Here is a 13,435-nt window from a genome sequence, read left to right as displayed (position 1 = left end):
AGAGGCTCAGTCACATGGAAATCTGGTCACTGTAGTGACCAGGGAGATGCGACACTTCATCGTTGCCATCACAACACCAGTTTTGGATGATGTTAGCTGTTTGAACAGGAGTTTTGTCGTCTTGGTACGCAGCATCACCACTGGGGAACAAATATTGTATCATGGCATGTACCTGACTGGCCTAAACGATCAATATAACCCTTTCCATTAGTGCTACCTTGCAGTGGAAGCATGACGTCTGTGGAATAGCACGATGTGGCTACCCAAATTATTCCTGAACCGGCGCCATGATTCACTCTTGCGACTTAAATTCAGTCAGAAGCTGCAAACGGTATGATATAAGACTCATTCAACCACATGATTTTCTTCCACTGCTCCGCACTCCGAGTTTTATGGCTTGGGCACCACTTTTTCCTGTTATAGGCAATTACTTCACTGAAGAGTGGTTGTCGAATTCCTGCCCGACTTCAAATTTCCTGCTTACAGAGTTCTAGTCGTGCTGTGTTGTTGTTGACTTGGTTCGCGATGCGACATTCAGGCCTGCAATGACTTTTGCTGGTGTCGTTGCAATCCTCTTCCATGGGCATGCGTCATAATCACTCTACACACACTTTCGTTCGCGTTGTGATGTAGCGGTTGATATTTTTCCGCTTTCGCGATATGCGATATAAGTCTTGGATACGGTGACTCTTCAAATACCAAACAGTTCGTCAGCCAAGGTTACGGAAGCTCCCACCGTACGAGAACCAACCATTTGCCCACGTTCGAATTTACTACATAGAACTATTCACAACTATACAGAACGTTGTTCTGACCACCACTGACACTCTCTTCGTATTGAAGACATTGCAACAGATGCCACTCTTCTCAAATACAACGGCGTAACCTACAGGCTTGGCTAGCAACGGCATTTATGTTCCAGCATGCATTTCTCGCCGTTCTTTCCCTATTTTTCTCCAACTCCTGTACATTCCACAGACGGGGAGAACGACAGCAAAGTAGCATACGAATGTTGTTCGCAACATACTAAGTATTTTGCATCAGCTCAAGACAGTCGCACCGCTTTCCTCCTATTAGAAAACGAAAGCAAAACAAAACTGGGGATAGTCTATCATAGAGAGAGCAAATAGTTCGAAGAAATTAGCACCCAGGACTTCCCTTCAAGTTGAGAAGTCCTGTACAGGTGGCAACAGAACGGACACCGAACAATGTTTCGGCAGCCTGTATGGACGTTGTAGCCATATTTGGAATCTTGCCAAGTGCTGGGGAAACGGAAATTAGTCTTACATTATTAATCTGTTTTCCGTAACAGGACATACAGATACACAGGATGACTCCGTGTTGATTTCCAGGAATAATGGAGAACGGTAAATTTATCAATTTGATGTAAGGGACCGTGGTTTGCAAATATCCGACTCGAAACTTACAAGAGAATAACGTTCTGATGCTTGTGAGAGATGACATCTGTTACTGCAAGTTTTTTGCATTCCATAGCTGAGGAGGACCAAAACAAGAAAAAATGTCGAGTTAACACGGGTTCGAAAATCAATACCCTAAGGGCCGTGAGCACTTAACTCTGCTGTTGTTAAATAACAGCCCTTCTACTGAACAAATGCTCATAGCTCCTAAGCCCACGTACGCTAGATAATTTTTTCTTGCTTTGGTCCATACTACCTCCTCCAAAAATATGGAAAGCAAAGAGCTTGCAGTAGCACAGAGCCACTGTCTGAGGTCTCAGAACGTTTTCCGCTTATAACTGTCAACTCTGTCGTTTCCGGACTAGGTTTCCTTACTTCAAGTCGGTACCTTTACGATTCTCCATCATACCTGAAAGTCTGTCACATTATCACTGAACCACCGTGTACGTCGATGATAAGTAATGCCTTCAAGGCACTCCAGTTTGTAACAAACTTAGAAAATATTGCATATCCTCATGCAGAGAACTTGAGAAACGATAAAAGTTCTTCTAGTGAAAGTGATCCGCCGGCTTCAGCATACCAGTATGTAGAAAGTGAGACAGTAGATAGTTAATAAACGCCAAAATCATGCTGGATTTATGTCGTATTTGCCAATAAATATAGCACAATGACTGATACGGAAGATTCTAGACGTAAACGCAGGACAGTCTGTAAGACGCTAACTGGAGACCGTCAGCCTCTCCCAGATTAAGTGTTCCGCATTCCTTATTTTAAGTAGCCTACACAAATCGCCCTTTCTGTTCTTTAAACCATTTGTACAGAAAATTCATAACCTCTGACAGCTTCTAGCTGAAATCTATTACAGAAATGAATTAGAATTTCTCTTCTCGCATTCCTACTACCAAGCCCACACTCTTCCTTAACCCTTCCTGCTATTCCCTCGCCCACTTCCGCGTCCCAGTCTCTCAGGATATTATATTATCATCTTTTTTACAGGGTGATTAGCGTGTTGAATATTTTAGTACGCTTAATTTATCTCTTGATCTTCCGCTTGTGGCGTCGGCATGCATACTTGACTGTTGTTCATGGCGTTGGTTGACGTGGATTCTGACGAGAGCAAACCTATCACTGAACTGCTCACTAACTCATTCTCTGCCCTACCTTCCTATTAATAACGTATCTTCCTTGCGTTATATGATTTTGTGCTGCTGTCTATACTACCTTATATTCATCTGACTAGGAACCCGTTCCATTTCATTCAACTCACCGCCGTTATATGCACATAGATTAGATTTTTTTTTTCTCTCTTTCAAGGTGAGACACTGGACGAAATTTCAAATGTTAGATATTGGGGTTGCGACATCAACTTAAATAACGGTAACGATGTGTAGAATAAAATCAACAAATTTCAGCACATATGAGTAATTAAAAATAAAACTTAAGGACAAGACGAGGAAAGACACTAAGTATTGCGCTATGCAGTGAATCCTGGACTAAAAAATCCATTGTAGTATCTAATGAAGTGAAGTATGTAAAAGGTTGATCAGGAAATGATCTTATGATAAAGTAGAATATAAGAGAAGAATTAGGAATATTTAATTTAAACAACAAAGTGCAAGAATGTAATGAAGAATGGAGACAAACGTATGGAAGAAGATAAAATTTCTGTCAATGAAAACAAGTACAAGTCCTCAGGAAAAAGAGACATTAGAGAAGAGAACAGTCTTAAAAGTGTGAAGTCTGAAGGGCAATCCTACAATTGAATTGTTCAAATTCACTCATCTTCAGCAAAAAAATATCTTGAACGACTAGAGATAGGACGTTAACTTTCAGAGGACATGAACATTAGTATGTTCTGCAGAAATGATTAGCCTCTCAACCATATCGGCCCAGGGATTCAAGTTCTACCTCAATACGGTAGCGTTCTCGCTTCCCGCGCCCGTGTCCCCGGGTTCGATTCCCGGCGGGGTCAGGGATTTTCTCTGCCTCGTGATGGCTGGGTGTTGTGTGATGTCCTTAGGTTAGTTAGATTTAAGTAGTTCTAAGTTCTAGGGGACTGATGACCATAGATGTTAAGTCCCATGGTGCTCAGAGCCATTTGAACCATCTACTTCAATATCTTGGTGCAATTCTAAACACGGGTAAAATGTGCCTGCGGCTCTCGTTGTCGTTGTAAACCGACAGTAATGGATCAGTGTGATTTGACCAGACGTGCAGGATGCCTCGCAGATGTATGCGTGAACCGTACCGTCAAATCAGTGCGTTTCGAAGAGGGGGCTTTATTGGCAAGAGAGAATGTGATGCATCCATCCGGGAAATTGCTGCTCGTGTGGCACGAAGTGTGTCTGCAGTGCACAGGAGTGTGCAGAATGGTTCACTGCAGGCCGTAGCACACGACGAGATGGGTCAAGCCGCACTACCCAGACCATCCGCTGAGAAGATCGACACCTTATCCGAAAGTCATTGCAGGACAGATCTGCGTCCTCCTCGGCTCTGGCGAAACAGCGAAACATTGCAACACACCGTGACACTCCGTCGCCGTTTATCACGGTACGGGCTACGTGCGTGTTGTGCACTTCTCAGCCCATCTTTGACGAATTTGTAGAAGCATGTCAGACGTTAACAGTATATGCAAGAGTAGCATTCATCTCTCGCTAGGCGAGGAGAACCCTATGTCACAAGGACGTAATGAAACGTCCTCTTATAAAAATTGTACATGACTGTGCTTAAACTGACACACAATATTTTTTTAGCGCAACGCAATCTGACTTTCAAAAATCCCTACAAAAGAATGGCCCTGACTAACGTTAATCTATACCTTTCACAAATCACTTGCCTCACCAAAAATCTCCGTTACTCGAACTACTGCAATACAGCGAGCGCCACTACTGCCAGCTGAATAACAGATTCAAACTACGGAAGGCACTAACTACTAGTAGGCAAGTTAGCAAATTAAAGATTTTAATAGAGAACAAACATTGTATTTACCTTAAAAGTCATAATATATATAGCAGTTCATAACATCCATTCTTACAAATATCAAAACTCCGCCATTTCTCTCCCCACATCCACCACTGCTGGCGGCTCACCTCCAACTGCGCAACGCTACGCGCTGTTAACATCCAGCTGCCCAACACTACAATGGCAGACAACAATGCAAATTAGCACACAGAGCGCTACGTAACGTTGCCAATAAGAAAACATAAACACCGTACTTACAGTAACGCTACGTCATCGTGACGTAAATAAACCGAAATCGGCTTTATGAGTACGTATATCGATCTTTGCAGTTGTAGCACAGAGGCTCCACCGATAACGTGGAAGCTAAATGAAAATAGACGTGTACAAACGAAGTTACAGCAGTTGTGTGGTATGCTCATCCCAGTTGAATTAGTTATTAAGCTGGAATCCTAACAATTTTGGACGTTATTGTGTGTTTCTTGAACATAATGAATGTCTGAACAAAGGAACCGTAACGAAAGTAAAGAAAGAAACGTTTGCAGTAATTTTTTTTATATCCGATGAATCGCCCATAAATCATATGGAAAGAAACATGAAATAATTAATTATTAAGCTGTAATCGAAAGAATTTGGGATGTTATTTGATATTTCATGAACATAACGAAAGTAAAAAAAAAGTTTGTAGTTATTTTTAAAAAATCCCATGAATCGTGCATGATTGTGTCGACAGAAACGTGAAATAATTAATTTTTAAGCTGTAATCGCAAGGATGTGAGATGTTATTGTCTGTTTCATGAACATAATGAATATCTGAATGAAGGAACCATAACCACAACGAAAGTAAAAAAACGCGAGCACTCATTTTTTTAAAAACCAATTAACTGTTCATAAATCATATGGATAGAAACGTGAAATAGGGAGAAATTAAAGTGTTCCATATTTTTATAAAAGCAAATGGATTGTACATAATTCTTCTGGGCAGAAACGTTAAACCGAGAAATTAATGTGTTTCCAAAGATAATTCCGAATGTTGCTCGAATTTTAATTTTGCCTTCATGTTGCAGATTAACTCAGAAAATTTTGTTCTTCAGAAATAAATTATTATTAATGATTATAATCTATAATGTAACCTGTTTATAACACTTGTCACATTTTATATGCTGTATACTGTGAAAAAAACAATGATATTTCGTCTATAACTCTTACTCACATTTCAATATTTAAGCAGTATCAACTATAAAAAAGTAAGTTTTCTAGTAGTTGCCAAATTATGTTGAACAGTGACTGTCACAATTGGTGAGCTACTTGACAAAATAACCTCAACAGCCCACAGTGTTTAGCAGCACTAAGTGATGTTTCATATGCGATAGTGGAATACTGTCTTTGATTATTCTCTTAATAGACATGGTAAAAATTTTGGTGGTGTCTGGCATGATTACTATAGCTATTTCCATATTGCCCAAGAATCATACAAAAAGTAGCTGAAAATGGCTACAGCACTCACTGCTTTCAGTTGCTTAAAATGCTGATAAACGTGACTTGCATGTCATTGTTTTTTCACAGTATACAACGTATAAAGAAAAATAATGACGTGTTATAACAGGTCAGTATATTATAATCATCCGCAATAATTTATTTTTGAAGAGCACAAGTTTCTGTGCTGATCTACAGCATGAAGGAAAAATAAAAATTCCTGCCAAATTCGGAATTATCGTTGCAACCACATTAATTTCTCAGTTTAACGTTTCTGCCCAGAAGAATTATGTACAATCTATTGGCTTTTATAAAAATACAAAGCACTTTATTTTCTCTCTATTTCACGTTTCTATTCATATGATTTATGCACAATTAATCGAATTAAAAAAAATGACTACTCGATTGTTTAGACTTTCGTTGTGGTTATGGTTCCTTCGTTCAGACATTCATTACATCAAGAAACAAACAATAACATCCAAAGTAGTTGAGAGTACAGCTTAATAAGTAATTCAACTGGGATGAGCATACCACACAACTGCTGTAACTTCGATTGTAAATGTCTATTTACGTTATTGGTGCAACCTCCGTGGTTCAACTGCAAAGATCGATAGACGTACTCATGAAGTCGATTTAGCTTCATTTGCGTCACGATGACATAGCGTTACGTTACTATGACGTAGGGTCCTCCTCACCTAGCATGAGATGAATACTACCCTATATGTAACGACGTGACTGTAGAGAGGAAAGTCATCAAACAGTATTTTCGGACGAATCCAGCTTCTGCTTGTTTAAAAAATGATGGCAGCATTTTGGTTCGCGCATACAGGGGGAGCGGATCACAGTGACTGCATTCGCACAAGGCATATAACGCCAGCTCGAGGCCTTATGGCGTGGGATGGTATTGTGTTCTACCACAAAACACAGTTGTTGTATGTATAGGGCACTGCGAACAATGCCACGTACGTACATCCTGCGACCCGTAGCCATACCCTTTTTATAAAACACCCCAGACGCCATTCTTCAGCAAGCCACTTCCAGACCGCATGTTGCTGCACGAACACTTGCCTTCTTGGTGACAGGTTGTTAGACTTTTGCCATGGCCCGCCGGATCACCAAACTGGTCGCCAGTCGGAAATGTGTGAGATATGGAGAAACAACGGGAGCAGTGCTGTGACGCAATGCTGACCCCCACAGATGACTTCGGAAGCAGCATTTATGGCTATATCATAAGACACCATTCGCGCCTTATATGCGTCGATGCCGTCACGCATGGAAAGGTTATCAGGGCCGTGTACCTACTTGGCAACAGCTCATACCGAGCCGATGTGACTGAAATGTTAATCATTTCTATAAAACATATTAATGCACATATCCTATGAATGTGAATGTCCTATCTCTTTTTTTTTTTTTTTTTGCACCATTTCCAACTGTTGTTAATGTTATCCCATATTCGTCTGACCAGAGATCCTTAACTTTTTCATTTTGTGGCGGTACCATCCTGTCACGACCCTCGCTGAATTCAAACCTCCCACTGACGATCGGAGCGTGGGCCGTGCGTGCTATCCGAGTAACTTCCTGGCACCGCACAGACATTGGAGGCTGCGACGTTGGCTACCGCTCGTCCTTCCGGTACGCGCTGCCGGTCTTTCCTCTCAGAGCAGCCGTGCGACACTACACATCTGCTGGAGTGATAGCGGGGTCTCGGGAAATCACGTGCCGTGTCGCCGCCGACTGCCTCTCATTGGTAGACTTCTTACTAACAAGCTGCCTTGGGACGGTATCGATCTGCTCCAGTTTCTGTGCGGTGCAAAAGTTTCCGTAGCGGGGGAGTTCCTGTGTCTTGTAGGGCCCCATTGCGGTTCGGTTGCTGATTAGTTGCGAAAGTCATTATTTCTGGATGGATCAGTGAACTGGCATATGTGTTGAATTGCTTAGTTCACCGCGAGCCACTGATCATACAAATCTACGCAACTGCATTTGAATCGCTATTTGCTAGTGGGCACAGGTTTTGTCGAGAGAGAGTGTTATTCGCTACTGGCTAGCAAACAAATTGCTGTAAGTTCTTTATTACCCTTTTGCACAGCGTAGTTGACACTAATTCTAGTTATTTCATATTTTGGCATCCTTCCCTCTGGTGGTTAATAATTAATACGGATGAAACCGATTTGTAGCTATGGTAGTTTAGGCTGTAGTTGCTAATGATTCCTGACTGTTTTGTGTGAATTTTTACAACGGTTTCAAGACAGCTGAGAGACTGATAATATTTTAAGTAAATACAAGGAAGGCATTAATCTGCTATCTTGAGCTAACCGTTCAAACTGTGGGCGAGCATTTTATTTGCTTAAAAATAAATTAACTAAAGGGTTTAATTTTTTGTTCTTGAGCTATAGTTACTGGATTTTGAACTGACGAAGATGAGTTGATGTTTTAGCTATATGTGCATGTGGTTTCTCTATTGAATGATGAACGTAAAAAAATGGTTCAAATGGCTCTGAGCACTATGGGACTCAACTGCTGTGGTCATCAGTCCCCTAGAACTTAGAACTACTTAAACCTAACTAACCTAAGGACATCACACACATCCATGCCCGAGGCAGGATTCGAGCCTGCGACCGTAGCGGTCGTGCGGTTCCAGACTGTAGCGCCTTTAACCGCTCGGCCACTCCGGCCGGCAATGATGAACGTACTTGTAAATGATAACTGGATGCACAGCCCTTCTGGGTGGTATTTGATTCTATTTTTTTAGTGTAAATAAATGATATTTTAAATTTGCGGCGCCTTTCAAGCCGACATCGCCACTCCAAATCCTAGTTCCGGTACGCATTTCACATCACTGACCTCCAGCTACTAGATTGTGCCTTTGCATTTCGCTTTCCTGATTTCGTGGCTTTCACTTTGATAACGTCTCTGTTGAGCTCGCATAAGCTCCATCCACTTCCTTTCTAGCTTCCCTGTCACGTTTAAGATTCTCAATTTCCACGCTCAGTCTCGTAGAACGTTTTTCTTCTCGTCGGCTGCTTACTCTTTTTCCTTTCCCAGCCCTAAATGTATTTCACCATTTTGATGTAATCGAAATGTGTCACGTAGAGTGACAGGGCATCTGTGAGCGTTCCTCTAATACTGTAAGAACATTGGATCACAGGATGGCGAACTGCAGAATGGCGGCCCTCAGCTGTAAAGTTAAGATTAGGCGCTACACATGTTTGATCCTAAATCAAACGTCAGGAACCAACGGGGCAAACTGCCGAGCAATAACCAAGCGATCAAACCTGACTTCATAGCGGAGCTCCTTCGTACGACCGCGCGTAGCGTTACAGCTTCGCCGCCAGCCCAGATCGTGTGGGACTCAGCGCGCTGGGTTGTCCAGAACGGTATACCATGAGTGGCCGGTCTGGTAGCATGTTTCCTTACCTCTGAGAATTCTTCCATTCATTTGCGCTCGGGCGCAATGTTGAAAATTACGCAAAACTGAAATCGGTAAGTCGCAATGGGGAGATATCATCAGAAGTGACATTAATGCGGGATGTACATCACGGAAGTATAATAGGGCTGTTATTATTAACGAAATGCGTATATCTGACAGTTGCAATTTTAGCTTCCTCACACATTACACAACGCAATCTCCGCCACATACCACATGAATATTTGCAAAGTACGGATGCAATGGCTTAAAATTACAGCTGTGATTCCTTCACCTATCAACTGCGAGGCATGAAGTTTTCCATAGGAAAATACAAAGCGCCAATCTAAAGTCGATGTCGGCTTCATCTGTTTCATTAGCGTTTCATAACGCAAATGAGCTACGGACTGGCAGATTTATGACGTCGTGTCAAAATATCCGTGACTAAGATTACAGTAGCCGAATGTCCCTTGAAGCGTCCCCTTAGAAAAATTAATGAATCACTGTGCTGATAAACCTCTTACATTATTTGATTTTCAAACAGCTGAGCAGAACTGAACGTACTCAGACATTTCGCTCTTTACGTATTCTGATCAACACTAAACTGACAATATTTTTAGCGCAACGCAATCTGACTTTTAATAATTCCTACAAAAGAATGGCCCTGACTAACAACCTACATCTTTCATGAATCACTTACCTCACAAAAATCTTCGTTACTCAAACTACTGTAATACAGCGTGCGCCACTACTGCCAGCTAAATAAAAGATTCAAACTACTGAAGGCACTAACTACTGATAGGCATAGTTAGCAAATGAAAGATTTTGATAAATAACAAAGAATGTATTTACCTTAATAGTGTTCAAAAGTCATAATATATATAGCAGTTCATGACATCCAGTCTTACAAATTTACTGTCTCTGATGGACACACGTCCAGATCATCCGCTCTCAAAACTCCGCCACATCCACCACTGCTGGCGGCTCACCTCCAAATGTGCAACTCTACGCGCTGTTAACAGCCAACTGCCCAACACAATAGCAAATATTGCAACAATGCCGACCAGCCTCCGATTGCACACAGCACAGTCAGTGATTTTCATACAGAGCGCTACGTGGCGTTACCAATATAAAAACCTAAACAGCCTTCTTACACCCTCACCAATGATAAATTGGTAGCACTAGTAGGAGTATCCCAGATTTTAATTCCTTAGCGGTCTCCTGCACGTTCTTGTATTTCAGTGATGTATAATTTAGAACCAAAGGATGGATATGCTACGTGCAAGTGACTTCACACAATGTCTCACCTACCACTACTGTTTCAATGCAGACAATATCTCTTGCTGACTGTGCTTGGAATCATTTGACCATTCATACTTTGGTATTGATCTAAACACCATTTCTACCTTACCCTGCATCTCATGGATTAGTCCGGAGAGTATTCATAATGTCAGGAGGTAGTGACGTCGATTTCATACTCAGGGCTACCGTGGCTGATCCCAGGGTATGTCAACAGCCTCAGTCGCAGCGGTGATACTGCTGGCATGTAGAACAGTTTGCGGTAAATGTCCCAATGTCCCAACAAATCTTAGAACAATATTGTTTTCCTCATGCTTTTGCTATGCAAGGAAATAGTGAGGCAAAGTTTTCACGCTGTTCATTTTGTATTGTCAGATGGACTCCGGCAGCCCGATGGACGTGGACGGCGAGGTGGTGGGGCTGGCCTCGTGGCAGCAGGGCTGCGGCCTGCAGGGCTACCCCACCGTCTACACCAGGGTCTCCGCCTTCATCGACTGGATCGAAGAGAACAAGAAATGAGCGCACGCAATCTGACTGAGGATTGCTCATCTCCTACAACAACAATAAAATAGATGGCGCAACATGAATTCCGCTTGTTTCCATTTCTTTAGCGATGTGGGCTACTACTTGGTGTAAGATTGTTCCTGTGGTTCTTCGTATCAACGCTTTGTCAAATTTCTTACAACTTTCTAATGTTTTTGTGTGAAATAGAAGCGAGATGAAAGCTGATACGTCAGCTCTAGAATCCTTCCAGAGGGATTGACGGCCGCGCGGGGTAGCCGCGCGGGTTGAGGCCTCCTGTTACGGTTCGTGCGGCTCCCCGCTTCGGAATTTTGAGTCCTCCATCGGGCGTGGGTGTGTGTGTTGTCCTTAACGTACTTTAGTTTAAGACAGATTAAGTAGTAGTGTGTAACCTTCGGACCGATGACCACAGCAGTTTGGTCCCATAGGTCCTTACCACAAAGTTCCAAAAAAGTGATTGACGACAAAATCCTTGGGCAACAAAACTACGAGGACTGTCTTTTTTAAGCTCAGATTTGTCGATAGATGGAAACCATACTACAATAATTCAGGAATATTTTATTTGCAACATTTATGTACACCTTCCTGATGTTTTTCTACAAAATCGCCGGGCACTAATAACCTCGGCGTTGAGCGCCCGTAGGCTCAAAACACACACAGACACAAAGTCGCCAAGCCGACTTAGATAGTTGCCGTTGCCATAGAAGCAACAAAAGAGTAAGCAATCAAAGACCTGAAATCAACCTAACGAAAACAAATCTAACAACGCGTTACCAGCTATCCAATACCCTCGTGAAAGAAGGCAGCCGCCTACCCTTTCCACCAATCCTCTAAGCTGGTCTGCTGCTCGTTGTCTGTGTCAAAATGCTTTTCTCGTAGCCTTTGGCTCATACGAGCTAAGAGACGAAAATCAGAGGCAGCAAAGTCCGGGCTGTATTTTGCGCGATCAGATACTTCCCATCGAAGGGGCTGCAGCAGGGTATTTGTTGCAGCTGCTTCATTGTTCCTGAACCAGTGCCACACTCCGCTGTTATGCAAGGCAGGTTATTGCAGACTGCATGAAATCAGGCGTAACCCTCAGAACCAGATAGCGCACTTGCCGGGAGACACTGTCGTTCTAAGAATGTTTACGTGCTAACTGTGCGCCTTGAGGTGAAAAGTGCGGCGTGATGCGATCTATGCTCATATTAGAGACACCGTGCAACATAACTGCACAAAGCTTCATCGGATTTGAAGTGCGGTTTTAATTTTCCAACCGATCGGACACTGAAGAAAAAGCCGTCATACCAAAATTTATTTTGAAACTTCCTGGCAGATTAAAACTGTGAACCAGATTGTGGCTTGAACGTGAGACCTTTGTCTTCGTGGGCAAGTGCGGTATCGACTGATCTATGGAACCACGGCCAGTTCGCCAGGATGTATCAGAGCAGCACACCCACCACTTCGGAGCGAAAATTAACTATGGTTAAAATGACTATTACCGGATCACACTCAGCGTTTCAATCTTAGTTCTCGGAAATCGATTCACACATGTTTTAAGGAAATTAATTTTACCAACAAATGCATACATTTCATACAATTATCATTAGGTGTGCCATCGTCATCTCCCGTTCACAAAGCAGGCTGCCTCGACGTAGTTCGAAGGTGGCACACTGTGGATGTTCGTATTAGCTTCACTCCCTAGGCTGACACTTGACACATGATGGGGATTTAATGAGCGTTTCGTTGCGACATAATACAGTTTCATAGCGTTTTAAGCTCCACAGAACAAACAACAAACTGATTTCTTCAAGAATCTACCACACTGTAAGAGTACACGCATAATTATAAGGCAACAAAAACCATATAGCGCATTTAGTGTATTTATAACAATATGGAAACTGGAAAAGTGGAGAATATCTGCAGTAATCTCGAATGGTGAGGTCCCTGTTCTACTATGGTCCGTAAAAGGTTATCTCTATTAATTACAAATAAATAATACTCTTGTGATTGGAATGTTATCTGAAATCGAAGTACGTTGCTCAAATTAAATAACTTACATGTAACCTAATATAAATCCATATACATATATTCTTTGTTAACTAAAATAGGTGCTACATATCTTTTCAAGAAGCATCTTTATCAAGCTCTTCCACAGGCTGACGTGAAATTCGTTATTCACAAAATTATTGCAATGACCGCTATTCAAACAGTCAATTAACGTTAGTAATATACAACTGTTCCAACAATATTTAGTGCAAGAAATATGAATTAAGTTCGGAACTACTGCACATCAGTTATGTTATCAATGTGTCATTCACTGATTGCTGCTTCAAGTGGCTAGTGACAGATTTTTTTGATACTGTGACTACTGGGTAGC

The 13,435-nt window shown here is 42.0% G+C and overlaps 1 protein-coding gene across 1 annotated transcript in view; it reads left to right on the top strand.

Moving 5' to 3' along the window:
• Positions 1 to 11,141, top strand: part of LOC126162317 (mite allergen Der f 3-like) — a 53,624-nt gene extending 42,483 nt beyond the window's left edge. The window contains exon 6 of the mRNA XM_049918744.1: positions 10,930 to 11,141. Coding sequence (XP_049774701.1) covers positions 10,930 to 11,073 — 144 coding nt within the window. The 3' untranslated portion in view covers positions 11,074 to 11,141. The remainder of the gene's footprint in view (positions 1 to 10,929) is intronic.
• Positions 11,142 to 13,435: the final 2,294 nt, after the last annotated feature.

This window comes from Schistocerca cancellata, chromosome 1 (assembly GCF_023864275.1).
Source record: "Schistocerca cancellata isolate TAMUIC-IGC-003103 chromosome 1, iqSchCanc2.1, whole genome shotgun sequence".
NCBI classification, from domain to species: Eukaryota; Metazoa; Arthropoda; class Insecta; order Orthoptera; family Acrididae; genus Schistocerca; species Schistocerca cancellata.
This window is presented reverse-complemented; position numbering and strand designations above follow the sequence as displayed.